This window comes from Larus michahellis, chromosome 3 (genome assembly GCF_964199755.1).
Source record: "Larus michahellis chromosome 3, bLarMic1.1, whole genome shotgun sequence".
Taxonomy (NCBI): Eukaryota; Metazoa; Chordata; class Aves; order Charadriiformes; family Laridae; genus Larus; species Larus michahellis.
This window is the reverse complement of record NC_133898.1, coordinates 67694973-67713552: the sequence shown is the minus strand read 5'-3', so window position 1 is coordinate 67713552 and position 18580 is coordinate 67694973. Positions and strand designations below refer to the sequence as shown.

At 47.4% G+C, this 18580-nt stretch overlaps 1 protein-coding gene across 1 annotated transcript; it reads left to right on the top strand.

Annotated features, from left to right (window-relative positions):
- The first annotated feature begins 612 nt into the window (after positions 1–612).
- Positions 613–17136, top strand: TNFAIP3 (TNF alpha induced protein 3). The gene is made up of 9 exons (XM_074580613.1): positions 613–865; positions 4168–4480; positions 8722–8912; positions 9138–9285; positions 9606–9776; positions 10520–10700; positions 12150–13060; positions 14410–14642; positions 15386–17136. Exons 2-9 carry the CDS (start codon positions 4168–4170, stop codon positions 15665–15667), a joined length of 2430 nt encoding a protein of 809 aa, XP_074436714.1. The 5' UTR covers positions 613–865; the 3' UTR covers positions 15668–17136.
- The last annotated feature ends 1444 nt before the right edge of the window (positions 17137–18580 follow it).

Below are 18580 nucleotides of genomic sequence, written 5' to 3'. Positions count from 1 at the left end.
GGAGGAATACTGGCAGGGGTACAGAGAGGGATGCAGGCAGGGGTACAGGCAGGGATGCAGCCAGGGGTACAGGGAGGGATGCAGCCAGGGTGCTGCCCCGAGCTCTGGGCACGGCAGGGCAGGGCAGGACCGGCTGCAGCTGCCGGTTCCCCAGGACAACTCCCCCGCGCCCGAAGGACACCGCCGTGGTGACACCAGGGCGATGCCCTGCAGGGGGGGCACAGAGCCGCTCCGTCCCCAGCAGCCCGGCCTGCGGGCTGCCCTCCCCCGCGCCGCGGCGTCCCGCCGAGCACCCACCGCGGCCGCCAGGGCTGCGGAGCGAAGCCTGCGAGACGGGGCGGGGAAAAAACGGAATAAGGAAGGAAAAACCGACGGCCCGGCTCCCGAAAAGCCCGCCGGTGAGTCAGGGCGGGCGGAGCGGCGGCGGGGCTGCCCGGCGACGGCGGGGTGGGAGGCCGGGGGCGCGGTGGCGCCCCCTGGCGGCGGCGGATGGAGCAGGCGGCGGCGGCCGCTGTTGTCACATGTCGGAAAGTCCCCGGCGCTGCCGGTGGAAATCCCCGGTGGGGTTTTTTTTTGTTGTTGTGTGTTTTTCCTTTTTTTTTTTTTTTTTTTATGTGCGCCCGGACGCTGAAACAGAAAGGGGAAAAAAAAAAACCCCAAGAGGCTCGGCTCAGCCCTTCATTCCGCGGCGGCGGCGGCGGCAGCAGGAGCTCCGGAGGGGAGGGGGCGGCGGAGGGAAGGGAGCCCCGGCTCGGCACGGGGTTGATGGCTCCCGGGCTCGGCTGCGTCCCACCGCCCCAGCCCCGCTGCTGAGCAGGAGTTACCGGAACGGGATCGACCGGAGGAGGAGCCCGCCGGCGGAGGGGTGAGCGCGGCTGCGGGGACGGGGAAGGGAAGGCGGGCACGGCGGGGCGGCGGACCCCCAAACCGGCTCCATCTCCCCCATCCAGCTTGCAGGAGGGCTTTTCGGGGCACCCGGCGGGTTTGGCCGCGGTGTTTGGTCGTGTTCCGCTCAGCAGCCCCGCAGTTTATCGCTGCGGGGAGGCCTGGGCGCCGGTTGGCGTTGGACATCTTTGTGCGGGCGGTGAGGTTGTGCCCGCCGGTGCCTGGCGCTGGCCCGGGCTCGGCGGGACCCCGGACCCGGCGGGGGGCTCAGCGGGCGCCCCCCAGCGCTGATCTCGGGGAAACCGACCGGCGGGGGCGGGGGGGGGGGTTTGCTGGCCTTGATTTGGGCTGCTGGAGAAGTTGTCTGCTGTGAGCTCCTTCTCTGAAGCTGGCAGGTGGCAATAGCGGCTGTCGTTGCCACCTTGCGTACGCAGGTTACCAGCAGACAGGTGAGTTAGGGAACGGAGCCGCGTAAACCGGTCCTGTGGTACATAAAACACCCTTAATCCTCATCATCTTCCTTGGTAAAGACTGATTATGTGCTTAATTCTGTACCAAGCGCTCAGAGACCCAGGCATAGAAATCCATGGGTGCTGAAGGTATATTAAGCATGTTTATTTTAGCGTTGTCTTAGCACTTTACGGAAAAGAGTTTATTATTGCTGTTTTTCAGATAGAGGACAAATAATGAAAATAACTTTATGAAGCCACTGGCACATCTCAGAACAGTTTTCAGCTTTCCTCAGCCCAGCATCCTCAGTATGGCATGTGCAGAAAGGATGCTACCTCAGCTAGCTATTTAATCATTGTTTACAGCTGTTCTTTTCTGAGAATTCGTAGTCACTACGTGTCAAAAGGTTAAAGTAGTATAGCATACATTAAAGCATGCTACAGTATAAACTAACAGAATTGTAGCTGAGCTTTCTGTTCTTTAAATCTCTAGCTTAGGTGGCTGTTTAGTTCTGCTTGTCACATTACATTGTTTTTGAAAATAAGGGTTGCTCAGCTTTTTGCCTCGATTGACATTTAATGACCGTAAATAGCATAGACAGTAATTTCCACGTGTGGAGAGGAAAATATACATGGAAATGTAATATTGAATAATATAGTTTCAGTGCATGCTTCTGTAAACTCAGTACTTTTTGTTACTTAAAGCTGGAAATAACCATTTCAAGGGTCCATGCCAGTAGTGCTTAATCATGTGATTAGTCTTTATTCATGTAAAAAAATCCCATTGACTCAGTGGCTCTACTTACATAAGTGAGAAATTCAGTATTTCGGTCATCTCAGAGCAAAGTACAGAGGTGGTTATTAAACAGATTAATAAGGGGCTGTTTATATTTCATTCCTTAAACAATCCATTAGGATTATGTAAATAGCACTATATTGGGGGGGGGGCAGGGGGAAGTGGATGAGAAAATGTATTATATCCATTTTAAGGTTGTATGTTTGTGGGGGAATGATAAGAATATGCCATCTTAATTAGCTAAAGGAAAGCTTTTCCACGTGTTGTGGGATGTGACAGCTCTGAGTGTCCCTGTCCCCAGTGCGCTTACAGGAGCAGAGGAAACACTGTGTGAATGACATTGCCCTGGCTGAGCAGAAAGGGCTTTACAGCGTCTCGTGTTTCACCTGCCTCTATTTAGGGGTTGACAGGACATCTACTGAGTCCCTCGATCAGCTGGTTCTCAGAGAGGTTGTGGAGGGCAGCTGTTGGCAGCAGGAGCTTGAGGTCCCCTCTTACCCAGGCAGGGTCCTTTCCAGCGCTCTGGCTGGGCAGCTGGAGGTGGATGTCACCAGTGGAAGTGTCTGGGTGAAGAGGAGAGAGCAGCTGGTTCCCCACGGGGAAGGATGTGCTTAAGCCTTTCTGTGCAAGAGGGGTCTTCTGCCTCCACAGACCTGGGAGTCCCTTCCCGGTCAGTCTGTCAGGTTGTAGTCCTTCTTCCTCTCTCCTCTCCAGACTCCCATTTCCACGAGAAAACTTCCTAATAGTTGCATAAATCAGTTTTCAGTTGCTTCTTGTCTCTTTGTACTTGGCATGGTATGCATCACGACCTTAATATATACCTATGGCCTGATATTTTTCCATAGATTCATATCACAATAGTGGGCTCTCCTAACATGACAGGCTGTATTCCAAACATGCTAGGCATGCATACCTTTGTTTGTCTTAATAGAAATTTTGCCTTGTTTTTAAACAGAGCAGTAATGTACGTGGACGGCATGGAGAGTCTCTCCATGTAAAAATAGGTTGTTGGTATTAGTGTAATGCATGGGAGTTTTGAGGGATGTGGTCCCTACGTTTGGCTCTAGCTAGCCACAAAGTTGGTGTGCTCTGAATAAGTATTTGAGAGTGTAGACAGTTTGAGGTTATGGGGCTTTTTTTGTTCTTCCTGCCGTAGCCCGTGAGGCCAGAGACACTGAAGAAAGGGATGCAGGGCAGCAAACATTACATGTCCCACTGTGGAAAAATATTGGGGTTTTTGAGCCAAGTGGAAACGCTTTTTCAGCTATGTTGACTTACCGCTGAGTAATAGCAGCACTGCAGTCTGCACCCCCACACGCTATACAAGCACCTCTATGCAGTGGCTCTGCTGCTCACAAAATATAAGGAGCCTCAAGAAGAGTAATGTAAGTCTGTCCTTGAGTACTTCCTCTGCTACAAATTCCTCATTTGCCATCTTCGGCCACCGTAAGTATGGGACAGATACTAGCATGGCATGTAATTCTTGGGGCTCTTTTTGTACTGTACCAAGCATCGCTTCTCAGAACATATGGACTGCGGAAACCTGAAATGGTCATTATCTGCTTTTTTTTGGCATGTCATCAAAACAAGAGGTTGAAGTATGCTGAAAGTTCAGCAAGTTCATATGGGATTACACTGTGCAATTATCAATTAGTCAAGTTTCCAGGATAATTTTCCCTTCCCTTGATCTTGCTTTCTTTTATCCTTACTTTGATTGAAATGCCTTTTTTTTTTTTTTGAATGATGATGCAATTTCCTTAGTTATGAATAAGTTCTTTTTAATATCTCAGTAAGTGATAGCAGTAAATGACTGGAATAAGCTGGTCAGTGTCTGTATCAGTAATGCAGAGAGGCTAATGGATATGAGCTTTAAAAATCGTCATTTATATAAAGCTGAGTGGACTGCAGCTACTCGGTGCTCATTTGGGGCAAAACTGGAGCCAGAATCCTGCCTCTGAAAGTGCCTTCTCAGTCTCTGCAGAAGTGATAGCATTAAGGACATTAACATGCCAATAAAAGGATCCTTTTTCATTTCAGATGTCTTCTAGAAACATGGCTGGCCAACACATCCTTCCTCAAGCTTTGTATCAGAGCAACATGCTGAAAGCCATGAAGATTAGAGAGAGGACACCTGAAGATCTGGTCAAACCCCCCAGTGGAATAATTCACCACTTCAGGACTATGCACAGATATACCATAGAAATGTTCAGAATGTGCCAGTTTTGTCCTCAGTTTCGGGAAACACTTCAGAAGGCCCTGACTGACCAGGCCACCCAGGCTTCGCTGGAGCGCCAGAGGAAGCTCAACTGGTGCATGGAAGTTCGGAGACTTGTCCCTCTGAAGACTAATGGTAAGTTATGAGCAGGTCTTCGCATGCGCATTAAAATGGGTAATATGAATGTAGCACCTTTATTAATAGCATCTGAGTTCACGTTACTGAAACAGAAGCGCACGGCTTTAAAAAAGTGGTGCCTTTTAATCTTAGTTTTGTAAACTAAAATTCTTTCCACGTGAGGTGTTGTCCTGAGGCTGTAGCAGTCCCCTGCCCACATCACAGTATTATGAATAGCCTGAGTATTTCACAGATATTTTCATAATATCAGTAACCTATGGCACGTCAGAATAAAATACCAGGCGGGAACCTTGACTTGTAACTCACTGCCTTTCCACGTAGCTGACTCTGCTATGTGTCAGCTGCCTCATCGGAAGCGCTGAACGGCCCTTAGTGCCAGGCAAGAGGAGTCTTCAGATGTTTTGAGTGACAAGGATACATTCCCATGTGTACATAGCAGAAGTTAATATCCTGCCATAAGCCCTGCCACTGTAGCTGGCAGGCAAGGTTCCCTTGCTGATGCAGCTTTAGCAGCGCTGTCAGCGGGTGCGTCCTGGACTGGGAACCTCTGGGAACCTGACCTCGCTGGCCCTGGAGTGAGTCCCGCACCCGGCCGGCTCCCTCATCCTCAGCTGCCTGCTGGAGTTTGCCAGCTCTTCCCTTCCCTCAGGGCTCACCAGGAACTCCTGGGTGCGTGAATGACTGACAGCTTCGTGCCACACAAAGTGTGCAGTGCCCTTGTCTTTCAAGGGTCAGTGCTGGTTTCAGGACTCGGCTGTGGGGTTACTTTGTGTGTATTGCGTCAAGCACTGTAAATGAAAAGGTAGAGCAGTAGCACAAAGATTTCTTGAATAGGGTACATGTGTCCACAGGTCTGGAGCAGGAAACTTTTGCACGTGACTCTAAGAGTCGCTGGGCATTTCACATTCAGTGGAGGAAAGACTGGGTAATGGCTATGACTTACTGTCACGCAGCTGCAAACAGGATTAGACTCAGGATTCCCTAAAGCTGGGAAGGTAGGCTGGGACAGTGAGGACTCCAAGAACATGGAAAATATATATTCTTTGCTCAAGGAGCAGATGACACTGGTTATAGAAACACTGTGTGTGGTGGACCTGCAGCCTTGTTGAAGTCCTTACATTATGTTTTGTGGATGCCTCTTTTCATATCTGTTGTTATACACATTGCCCTTATCTTCCCAGTCCACATTCTTCCTTTACCAAGTTCTACCGTATTTCTCAGTCTGATTGCACGCAGCTGTGTTGTATAAAAGCCATAAACATAGAACTGCTGTGTAGATGTCACAGCCCTGACCTAGAAGACCCCAATCCTAATGTGCATCTCTAACTGCCATAGAAGCACTGACCTTCTGGTGGGCTTTTGTGGGCTGCCTCTGCACTGGCATAAAATTCTCATGACTGTAATTAGGCTGTGCATGGAGATTGCCTAATTTTGAACTTCCAGAAGGACTGGAGTTGCGTCCAGGGCAGGCAGTGCTTTGCAGGTACTGGGAAGGTAACATCACTCCAAGTGTTGCATCTTCAAAACTTCACCCCAGGAGATAAACTCTTAACAGATTTAGTAGGAAAATGGACACCATGCCTAATTTTTGCCCAGGGCGAAGAGCAATGTTTTGGGAATCCCCCATCTCCTGTTAATACAAGTCCTGCAGGGGTTAACATTGCCTGGACAGGCCCTTGTTGCTGACAACCCTGTATTCAATAACTGTGACCTCTTGCATTGTCTCATGACTGTTGGCCAGTGTTATAAATGGGAACAATTTGAGAACTGGGGACTTGGATCCCATCCGTGAGCAAGCCTACCGATATACAAAATGCTGAAATATTGGGGCAGGTTGAGGGAAGGCAAAGCAAGGGCTTGGTTTGTGGTCCCCACCACCACCCCGTACCCCCTGCGTGGCTAATGAACTCAGCATCAGATCAGTGCTTTAGGGTCGTTAAGTGCATGAGTAGAAGGAGTGGCTTTGGGAACCTGCGGTTAATGCAAAGTAGTTACAGTGAGGGACCTTTGCAGGAGAGAGAAGGTAGACTGGACTGAAGGAGGAGATCCCTGAAAGAAGGGGCAGAAGCCTGGAGAAGCCCTGCATTACCCCAGAAAATAACATGGGGTTTTTTTTCTGCCATGTGGCATGAAGAATATTTTTTTAAAGCATTTAGCTTCTTAACCCGTAGATGTGGGAGGAATATATTAGTTCTTTCAGTCAACAGTGGGCTTTCTTCAGAAACTTCCAGGTTTTTTTTTTTCTGATGAAGGCTGTGATTGTTGAAAACAGAGAAAGTATCTCCTATAGGATCTTTCAATGTATATTTTACCTAATCTGTATGAGTTTGTGGAGGGATGGGAGTTTTTTAATTAAAAAAAGCCCTTTTGAATCACCACACATTTCTTTGCAGACATGTAAATGGAGGATAGAAGGAAAGCAGTAGGAGGTATAAAAATCAAAACTTTTTTTTTTCTTTTTTCAAAAAAAAAAAATTTAAAAATTCCAGCAGCTATTGGCTGTAGAGATTTCACTTGTATAATGAATCGGCATTCATTCCAGCTCGCCCAGCCACACCCCCCGGGAAAGTCCGAGGGAGGCTTCGCTGCTCAGCCCTGTGCGCCGCAGAACAAAAAGTACAACTGTTGCTCAATTGCTAGTCAAACGGCGCAGGGGAATTCCAAGTGCTGTGTAAGGAATTTTGGCCAGCGCTTCTCAATAAAGAACTGAAAGCAATCTCTCGGAGAGAGAGAGAGAGAAAAAAATCTTATCTTTGCTCTAGATTTTGCAAAGGGAAAATTTTAATGGGATTGATATGTCATCTTTCTTGGTCAGAAGGAAACCCAGTCAGTTTTTCTGTCTAATATGTCGTTCCCTGATTTTTGAGCTCAAGTAAGCAGCCTGCAGACTTGAAGTAAGCTTCACAAGACAGCATTCAGAGACCAGAGCGCAGTTTGCAGGAACCTGATACGCACCGAGTCCATAGGAATTTACAAAGTGTTAAGCAGATTTCAGATGGTAGCTTTTTCAGGATCTGGGGTCTGTTGTAGGTTTTTTCTCTGCAGTCTCATAGAAAAAGTAGCAAAAGTGTTCACAAGCAGTGCACTTGAGCTCTTAACACGTGTAGCAAACTGGGATTAAGTCTTTTGTGGGGGTTCTTTGGGTGGGTTTTTTTTACACGTGAGAAAAATCTAGTAGCTTTAGCATGGCTGATGTCCTCTATTCCAAGGAAATTGCTGTGGTTTCTTAGCGTTGGGTGAATCTGCTTACCACTGTAGTAAACACTGGACCTAGTTCTGAATCTGAGGATGTGACAGTAACGATTCTTTATGTCTCCCTTTCAGGGGAGACATCCTCTTTTGAAGAAGGTGGCTAGAGATAGAATTTGAAACCCACCCATAAGCATATTTTGTCACACCTTTTAATTTAGTTAACTCCTCTGATTCCCAGTTTCTTCCCCTCTGAAACTGCAGAACATCACTTTCCTTCCTACTTGTGAAGAGGACCTTTTCAATGCAAGGAAGGTGTCTAAATGAAAATCAAATTATTATGTTTTGCATTTATTTCGTTTTAATTTTGTTTTAAAACACAACCCTCTAAATAAAATATTTAACAGCCCAGCATACTATCAGCTCTGAGAGGAAGGAAGAGGTGTTCCTATGATTGCTTTACATGTATCACCTACTCTTCTCTTTCTGGCTCTTTTTTTTATTACAGTTCCTCCATCAAGCCCAGCCAAGTGCCTAAAGCCTTTCAATATGGTGCTGGTCAGGGGACATGAAGCTTGGTGTTACTATAGTGTATTCTTAGTGGTTTCCATTATCTCTACCTGTGCCATCAGGTGTTCTTGTATAAGCATGGATGAAGGAGATTTACACATTGTTTTGTAATTTTAAGTTGACTTTGTTGTGTTTAAAAGTTATTTCCGCTGTTTGACATTTGCAGTTGACCTCAACATTTAATTCATGATATCAGTCAAAGTTAAGTAAGACGGATAAGGGGCAGGCTTCCCACCGTTGCTGAATGACAGCTTAACACCAACCAGTGAAGGGGCAAAACCAATAGCGAGGGGACTTTCTTCTTTTCTGTCTCTGAGCAGAGAGCTCCTAGCTGTAGTCTTGTTAAAACTGTTCTGTCTGAGACTTAGAAAATTGCACAGGGAGTATGCATAGGCGCAGCGTAATTCTACATCCCGCATGCTTGTGGGGTTTTATTTAAGTAGCCACTTAAAAATCACATACTCTTTCTTTTTTTGCAGGTGATGGAAATTGCCTCATGCATGCCGCATCACAGTACATGTGGGGTATTGAAGATATCGACCTCGTCTTAAGAAAAACATTGTTTAGTGCACTCAGGGAGATTGACACACGAAACTTCAAGCTCCGCTGGCAGCGGGAGGCTATTAAATCCCAGGAGTTTGTAGAAACAGGACTCCACTATGACACCCGGGTAAGGTGGCCTGAGGGAAAGGTGCTGTTTTCTGAGTGCTCGTCAGCGATGCCTTGCTGATTTCACTCGCATTTTGGCTTCATGGATTCCGCCATTAGTGGAGAGCAGAAGTAGTCTTCCTTTGGAGGAAATGGGAAAGCGTGACTGTTTTGAGCACTGCTGTGCGGCAGTTGTTTCTGACCTCCATGTCTTGGAGCCGTTGCTGACAGATGTTTCTTTCCTCAGAACTGGGAGGAGGAGTGGGAATACCTCATTGAAATGACCTCCCCAGAAACATCTGGGGCTCGAAACAGGCTTCCATATAATGCACTGGAAGAAATCCACATCTTCATCCTTGCTAACATCCTCAGGCGGCCAGTCATTGTTATTGCAGGTGAGTTGCCCCACCAGTCATCTCGCATTATAGAATCATAGAATGGTTTGAGTTAGAAGGGACCTTAAAGATCATCTAGTTCCAACCCCCTGCCATGGGCAGGGACACCTCCCACTAGACCAGGCTGCTGAAAGCCCCGTCCAGCCTGGCCTTGGACTGTGTTACTCTCTGCTGTACCAATAATCTTATTTCACTCACGATTGTTTTCAGGTAGAAATTGGGCATTTTCAGCAATTGTTCTGAAACACCCAGACTACGTTTTCTCTTGCCTGTAGCACGTACCTACTTGTGTTTGTGTTTTCTTTATCTTCCTTATGCAGATAAAGTGGTGAGAAGTTTAGAGTCAGGCTCCAGTTTTGCTCCTCTGAATGTTGGTGGTATTTACTTGCCTCTCCTTTGGCCAGCCGAAGAATGCTACAGATACCCAATTGTGCTTGGCTATGACAACATGCATTTTACGCCACTAGTGACTCTGAAGGACAGCGGGCCAGGTATTTTTCAAGTACCTTGTTTGGTATTTATGTAGCTTCTTCAATATCATCATGCTGATAATGCATTTTAATATAATCTGGTTTAAATTTGCATTTCAAAAGTTAAAATAAATGTAAAAGATTCCTTTGGAAGGCGTGCTTACAATGTGAGCAGAAACAGTGTTGACTGTCAATCTGAATAGAAAGAAAAGATTGTCTTCAAAATGCTGGTTGAAAGTAGAGTGCAACCCACCTGCTTGGAGGCTGGGATCAGTCAAAGAGTGGCCTCTGCTTCATTGTATTCTGGCCTCCTTTCCATGCCCCATCACAAGAGAAGAAGCGTGGAAGCACATGGTCTCCCAGTGATGTACCGCTGCCTGGCAGGGCTACTGAGATACATGCTTTGCCGTTTTTAGTGCATCTCTTCTGAACAGATAGCAATTCTCGAGGTTCAGGCTAGGCCATCATCCGTTGGAAAGATATAACAAAGGTCTAGAGTGCTGCCCACACTGAGAGGAAAATTGCTATGGGGACATTAAAACTCCCATGGGATGGGACTAGATTCATGATGCAGATGTGTCTGTGTCCTCCCCCAGTGGTACAATTTAGAAACTGCTTGCACTTGACGGCTGTTCTTCTCTCCCTCTCCGAAAATGAGTGGCGGTGGTGATATCTCTGTGTTGCATCTTGTGGTTACTCCTCACTGGTAAAATATATATGTGTATATATATATATATGCGCTAATCCATCTTGTTTCCCCACAGAAATCCGGGCTGTCCCTCTGGTCACCAGTGAACGAGGCAGATTTGAGGACTTGAGCGTGCACTTTCTGACAGATGCGGAGGAGAGGGAGAAAGAGCAGCTGCTAAAAGACTACTTGATAGTGATAGAAATTCCAGTGCAAGGCTGGGATCATGGTACAACTCATCTAATTAATGCTGCAAAGTGAGTGTCATTCCTGTTTCCTCAGTTATCTTGTTTACAGTGGTGGGAGAAGCCAGGCAGCCCAGTGTGTTCCTTCCTTCCTTCCTTCCTTCCACAGTGGCACCCGTGTTTACCCTCTGCAGTATGAAATAATGGCATTACTGCTGACGTGCTTTGAGGAGATGAGCTCAAGCCGGTCTCAAACTTAAAGGCAAAAATGTCTTCAGACTTATCAGACTGAACCTAATATTTTAGAAGAGTAAACCCAATGGGTTAGTTTCACTGACTTTTAGATTACACGGGCGGGTGGCTGAAAAGTAGTTAAACCCAGAAACTATTCAGACTGAACTCTTGCGCTTTATGTAAGGGCACATTGCATAAAGGGCAGCTGGCATAATTTTGGCCGCCTTAGGGGAAAGTACTTGGCGGTATGTTCTTAGGGCAGATGCCTCGACACCCTGGGCGGTTGCAGTGCGGCAGCAGGCAGGAAGCTGTGGCTGATGGAGGAACCGGCATCTGCACTCATCCCCCTGATGGTTGAGCATCAGTAACGTGCAGGGGGCAGCTGGTGGCACTCACCGGCTTCTCACATTTAGGAGATGCTGGCAGCAGCGTCTGCCCAGCCCCTTCACAAGTGTGGGAGGGAAGCGACTCCCTGAATCCTCTGTCTTTGCTTCCATTACCACACAGGGAGTGGTGGTTTGGGAGCCTTCGGAATGGAAGCCCTCCTACCCAAAGGATATACGCGTATGTAAAGAGTAGCAATCCACGTTCCCTAGCCCCACTGCACAGATGTGTTATTATCAGTAACACTAGCTCCTCATCCTCCCAACTGTGGCACGGTGAAGCCCTGGTGTAGGGTATTCTCTGTGGTCAAGGGCAGAGTAGGCATGGTGGGATGGATGCTAGCGTTACACACGCCGCACTGCAGACCCATAGTTGGTTTGGAGAATTCCGCTGGTAGATACAGACCCAACAGGGCAAAACCAGAAGCAGATTTCATGATAATATGTATCATGAAATGCTGAGCCCGCTATAGGAAAGGCTTGTTCTTAGCGTGGGCTGGTGAAGAAGAGGGGTCTTCCACTCTAACCTCAGCTCAGCTGAGCACTGGTCTTCAGAGGAATTCAGACTTTTTCTTTTCGCTTCTGAGAGATTATCCATATTCTTCCTGCAAACAGCTCTCAGACAAAAAAGCCTCACCTAGAAAATCCTTTTAAGAATACTTCTGTTTAGCATTGCATCAGACCATTTCTTTAGATATGAAAGTCTCCATTTGACATCACTGGACACCTGTTTTTAAAATTATTTCCATTTACAGTAACAGTTTAGCATCCTGGATCTTCTAGCTGAGTAATATGGATGTGCATTAAACCTACATTTCCTCCCCACATTGCTTGTATTTGCCTCCACCCCCACCATCTGCCCTTTTCAAACACTGATGCAATCTTCCTTTTCTTTGGCTCTCAGGTTAGATGAAGGCAACCTACCCAAAGAAATAAACCTTGTGGAAGATTACTTTCAACTGGTACAGCATGAGTACAAGAAGTGGCAGGAGAACGTTGAACCTGCTAGAAGAGAGACCTGCTCCAGGAACAGACAGGAACTGTCCCTCTCCCAGCTCTCCCTCTTACAGGTGAAATGTGAAACGCCAAACTGCCCTTTCTACATGTCTGTGAACACCCAGCCTTACTGCCACGAGTGCTTTGAGCGGAGGTCCCAAGGAAGCAAAGGAAGAAAGCAGACCTCCAAAACAGCACCCGAGAAACTGAAGGCGGCTGGGTCGGGCTCCTCCCGTGGGGACGTTTGTGAACCTGGGGGATGGATATCTGAAGAGCCTGTAACAGGGCCTCGCTCCGCACCTCCGACTGCTCCAAGCCTTTTCCTATACAGCGAGACCACGGCCATGAAATGCAGGACACCAGACTGCCCCTTTACGTTGAACGTGCAGCACAATGGGCTTTGCGAACGCTGCTACAACTCCAGGCAGCTCGCTCCTTGCAACAACTTGGATGACCAGAGACATTTAGACTATGCCACGTGCAAGGTGTGCCGTCAGAAGGCCAACAGGACCTTCAACGGCACATGCAGCACTTGCTTCAAAAGGACTACAGAGCACTCCTCAAACGGCAGCCCCGCTTTTCTGCCCATGTGCCATCAGAGATCGACGTCTGACCCGTCCCAGATCTCGCAGAGCCTTCTCCAGCACTCCTGCCACCAGCCTCCCAACATCCACGGTGAGGAGCCCCCACCGGCAGCACTGCCTCCCGAGCAGAAGAGGGGAGGTAACCTCTGCAGGAAACCTGGCTGCAAGTTTTTTGGGACATCGCAGAATGAGGGCTTTTGCACGCTGTGCTTCTTTGAGTACAGGGAAAACCATGGTAAGTGGCGATGGGGCAAGCTTTGGCACACTTTGGCTGCAGATGTGTCCTTCTGGAGCTATGAAGCTCTGTGTGCACCAGATGCTAAAAGGGCAGGGGGCGATGGAAACAGTGTGGAGCAGAAGCAACAGTCTGAGGAGAAGGTGCTTTTTTGGTTGTTATTATCCCTTAAAGGGGCACGCAGGAGCAGTGTGGGAAATCTGTGAAATCTCTAGTAAAACTTCCCGTTGGCTTTCACGGAAGCAAAACTATCTCAAGATGGGGGTGGGTTGTGATCCCTCCCCACCGTCCACTGCAGTCATGGTTTGGGATGAGTTTTGTTCACAGCTAGGCAAGTTGTAGGAGTCAGTGAGGGAAATGCTATCGTATTGATGCTGCTGGAAATGAGTTGTTTTAGCAAGGCTTTTAAAAACCTGGTGATGAATTTGAAGAGCCGTATCCATTCTGGATGTGACAGGTATAACACTCTGGAGTAACTACTGAAGTCGCCTTGATAAGCAGAGCAAGCAGAAGTTGACTGTAGATAATGTGCTTGTATTTTGGAGTAACATAGGAGCGTATTGTTATAATCTACCTTGAAGTCGTTCTTGGTAGTATCATGTGCATGCGTGCACATGTGCGTTTAATGGCAGGCCTTCAAAAACGAAATAGTCTGTGAATAAATCACAGCATGAATCTTCATCTTTCATGCTACTGCCCTGTTACACAGGCAATGAGCCCTTGGGTATAGAGCGTGAAAGACAGAATTATTGCATATCTGTTAAGACTGTTTCATTGCTGACAAGCGTGCCAACGCTGCGCTTTCCACATACCTTCAAATAGGGAACTTTTATGCCAGCTTGCAATAGCTTGTTTTCTAGCATGGTTCACAGTGAAAATTTTTTTCCTTCTGATTGTGGAATATATGATTGCTTCATGAGAATAAAAACCATAAGGCACTTTTTCCCATTAAGCTCTGTACTGCTGTACTTCCATTACCCCATGCGCCTGAAAGGGGGAGGCCAAAAGGGAAGTGCCAGGGTAGGCCACAGATGAGATGCTGAAGCCAAAGGTGAAATCCCTCTTGACTTCAACAGTATTTAGTTTTGCCACTGAGGGCAAGTTTTTCCCAAATCAGCTGTTTCCAACAGCTTCTGATATGAAAATCAAGCTGTATTAGCTCCCTTGTTTATGTAACACAGAGGAAAGTGCATCAACTGAGGGGTCTCAGGATTGTCCAAAACCCATCTTTGAGGCTGGTAGATTATTTTTTTTTATATTATTATTTGGGGGAGCTTTTTGTAGTTGCTTTGGGCCATCAGATCTACTGGGCGCATTCAAACTCCTCCTGTCCTTACTTTGCATTACAGACAGCACTTTGCTACACCACCAGAGGAGATCTCAGAGGAAGACCTTGGCAGCAGGTCAGCTGGGAACCTCCGCTGCCACCTTCCGTAACAGCGTGTCCTGCCAGCGGCGTGACTGCGGCACCCTGGGCAGCACGATGCTCGAAGGGTACTGCCAGAACTGCTTCATTAAAGCCCAGAACCAGCGATTTCAGGAAGCCAGGAGGACAGAAGAACAGCTGGTGAGACAGACAGAAGTAAGTGTGAACTTCTCAAAATCTTCTTCATGTTTAGCGCCGCGTGTTTTTCGCTTGTGAGAATGACTCTGAATCCTCAAATGACTGCTTCCTAAGTATCACAGAAAGACAAGCATAGAGTTATCTCATGATTTTTACCTGCTGCAGCTGAGCAGCACTCCTAAAAGCTGTAGAGTCATTTAGCTTGGAAAAGACCTTTAAGATCATCAAGTCCAACGGTAAACCTGACTCTGCCAGGTCCAAGTTGTTCTCAGTTTAGAGTTATCACAGCCACGTTGAGTTTTATGTCAGCTGGGATTTCATCAGCAATTTCAGTGGAAGCAATCGGACCAACAGTTGGTTTGTTTGCTGGCTGGGGAGAGATTTTCGTTCTTACCCTTAGAGCTATGCAACTGCACCAAGGGGTTCAGTCCACTTCATGTCGTGTGTTCCATTGAGCCCATTACAGGTTTTTTTTGTATTACAGATTTTTTTTTTATTTGGTTTGTCTTGTCCCTTTTAGAATTGAGAGTTGCCAAAGATAAAAAATGTATTTTTTTTCTAAGAAATGACAGAATTTGTGATTTTCCTCTGGTAAAGCCCAACTTGGCTCTTGGTATTGTACTTTTCAGAAGAAGCATGTCTGCAACAACGCCCGGTGGTTACCTGTACAAACCACAAGCAGAGTTCAAAGTAAATGAAAAGCCGCTTGCGCTGCCAGCACGGCAACTAACAATGCATTTTAATGTTGTTTTTTTTTCAAGAGAACGGGACAGCACAGAGATTTGCAGCGAGCAGCGCTGAGTAGCCAGAAGAGACAGTGTGCTGTGGCTTCGTGTAGAAACAACCTGGCCTGCAGAAGTGATGACTTGTGCCAGGAGTGCCAGCGCCTCGCTCAGCTTCCACCGGCGGGCGGTGCCAGGGACCCGGCTGCGGAGGAGCCCCCGAAGCAACGCTGCCGAGCCCCTGCTTGTGATCACTATGGGAATGCCAAGTGCAACGGCTACTGCAATGAATGCTACCAGTTCAAACAGATCTATGGCTAGCGGAGGAGAGGAGTTGGTACAGAGCAAGAAAGCGAGACCAGCTACTTCTTTCGCTGAAACGGTGCTATGTCCAAAACACTTAATGGCCCTGGGAGCGGGAGGGCAGGGGGAAATATAAGCTGTCTGCTCACGTTCATGTTTATTCCCATGAATGGGAATAAATGTCTACTTCCTCTAAACACTGCATACAAGGACTGCTGAGAAGGGCAGGTTGCCTTCTGCACAGAGCTGTCTTTCATGACTAAGCTCCTACAATGCCATATTTAATTCTTGGACTTCCCAAGAGGAAGTGTGAAGCATTTGAATCCAAAGAACTTCCCAGTTCTGCCTCTTCCTCAATACCTCCCCTGCTCCCGGGCGAGGAGCCGCAGCTACGGTCGGAGGTGCAGGAGCTCTTTGTGTTTGCGTCCATCAGTCAGAGGCAAGTCTTTCCTGAGAGGGATCCCCCAGGACAGGCTGATGCAACTTGCAGTTGATGTCTGAAGAAACTCGCTTTGGGTTGCCCGCGTCCTTGCTGGTGTTCTTCATCAAGGAGCTCTTCAAGGCAGGAGGGAGCTCCCGCAGGCGTTCAGGGCGTCAACAGCGAGTGGTTCTGTGTTTGCGGAGCCCAGAGCAAACTGCAGCCAAAATACAAGACCAGCAGTGGTCTGCTCCTTTAACATGCTTAACCTAACCAGCATTTAGATCCTTTCCCAAATCCCAAGACAGCTGGAAAGACAGGTGACTACAGAAGCAACTTTCATGAGCATGTGCACGTGGTGGGAAAACCGAACCCCACTCGTATGGAAGGAATTGCCTCCAACAGACAAAAAACCCCAAAGCCCTTTGTCTTCAGCTTCAGTTCTGAAACCAGAGCAACTCTCTTCTCCTGCTTTGTAACTGTCGGGAATATGTGTGCTGCTGTTCGTACCCTCCTTCCCCATTTCTGTCACACTTCTTTCTGTTATCCTTAATGTGATTCTGTTATCATGCATTGATAAGCTTGGTAACGGAGTGCTTTAGGATCGAGACTCTACTCCTGGAGCTCATGCATCCGCTTCTCAATCTGCAATACTTTCTTTAGCGACCTTGCCTTTACCATTGTGCCTGGTACCTGCTTCTCTCTTCTCATTTCACACCTTTTAAGTTTTCAGCCTCTGTTTTGCTGCTATGATTTTGGAGGTCATACCTCTTCTAAGTTGCTTCTCAAGTTTAAAATCTTTTTCTAGTTATTAAAAAACAGTTTTTAAAAGGAAAAAAAAATTAAATAACTCATGAATTATTTCTGTTAAATTTTATATATTTTGTGAACCTTAATGTGAACATATGTTTTATTAAAATATTTATATTATTTGAAACAATGCAACTTTTGAAATTTGCACAGCTAGGATTTTTTTACTTATATTTACTCTTGAGTTGAAAGTTAAAAACTTAAATGTATAATTGAAAACATTCTCTGATATAAAGAAATAAATTATTGAAGGATTGAGTTTGCTGTTTTATATTGATGAGAGAGAGCAGAGTTGAGCACGAGACACCCACTGAAGAAAGCATTTATTCAGGATCACCATTCAGCGTGTTACCAAGCGCTCCCTGGTTCAGATGATGTAGCCACGTGTTTTGAGGAGGTGATAGCTTGCTGTAAGTCTCTGCATACTCCCACCTTGTGTCATTGTCCTCTCAGGAAGAGTTCTTGGTACCATGGGAGACCCATGCAGTCCATGTGCATAAGGAATTGGCTCCTGTGGGTATAGAGTGTCTTCAGTCCCCAGAACTATGGGTGCAGGAAAGCAGTCTGCAAGAGAAGCTAAACTTAGACTGACTTGGCTTTGCTTTCTTCATTCATCCATCAGTTATGCTAGGGATTCCCAACTGACATTGCTTGAGTGCCACCTTGGGAGGTGGAGATGGCAGCAGGTGATCCCCACCTCTGCCCAGCCATGTGTGCAGCCCCAAAGGCGCAGGCCAGCCCTATCACCTCCCCTCGCCAGGGGCAGCAGGGAAGCCCCTCACCTTTTGGTCTTGGCATCTGGGTTGCTCAATAGCTCATGAAAAGCAAGTTGCCATCTGCTACTTGAAAAAGCACTTGGGCTGCATCAAAAGAAGCATGGCCAGCAGGTCGAGGGAGGTGATTCTTCCCCTCTATTCTGCTCTCATGAGACCACACCTGGAGTACTGTGTCTGGCTCTGGAGCCCCCCCCCAACATAAGAAGGACATGGACCTGTTGGAGTGAGTCTAGAGGAAGGCCACAAGGATGATGAGAGGGCTGGAGCACCTCTCCTATGAAGTCAGGCTGAGAGAGTTGGGATTGTTCAGCCTGGAGGAGGCTCAGGGAGACCTTATAGTGGCCTTTCAGTAGCTAAAGGGAACCTACAGGGAAGAATGGGGAGGGACTCTTTACCAGGGAGTGTAGCAATAGGACAAGGGGAAACAGTTTTAAACTGAAAGAGGGCAGATTTAGATTAGATATTAGAAAGAAATTCTTTACTGTGAGGGTGGTGAGGCACTGGAACAGGTTGCCTAGAGAAGTTGTCAATGCCCCATCCCTGGAGGTGTTCAAGGCCAGGCTGGATGAGCCTTTGAGCAGCCTGGTCTAGTGGGAGGTGCCCCTACCGATGGCAGGGGGGTTGGATCTAGATGACCTTCAGGGTCCCTTCCAACTCTAACCATTCTATGGTTCTATGAAAGCTGTGTTTTCTTCTCATCCCAAGCTCAGCCCAACCCAGCCCCCCCTGCCAGGGGATTTCTGCACTGTAACGCTCCTTTAGCATGGCATGAGTATGCCTGTACTGGCACTCTGGTGTTTCAGACCTCAGCCTAAACGGGCAATACTGCACACTACCATGGCTTCTTGGTGTTGCCCATGACCTGAAGGAAAAAAATGAGTCAGAGCTGCAAATGTCCCTGTGTAGTCAGGAAAGAGGACCCTTTCC

What these genes read in the sequence shown, in the direction of transcription:
- TNFAIP3 (XM_074580613.1), top strand. Translation starts at nt 4,168, where the DNA reads ATGTCTTCTAGAAACATGGCTGGCCAACACATCCTTCCTCAAGCTTTG. An exon ending in TCTGAAGGACAGCGGGCCAG is followed by an intron (nt 9,777 to 10,519) that starts GTATTTTTCAAG and finishes GTTTCCCCACAG; the next exon opens with AAATCCGGGCTGTCCCTCTG. An exon ending in AGCTGGTGAGACAGACAGAA is followed by an intron (nt 14,643 to 15,385) that starts GTAAGTGTGAAC and finishes TTTTTTTTCAAG; the next exon opens with AGAACGGGACAGCACAGAGA.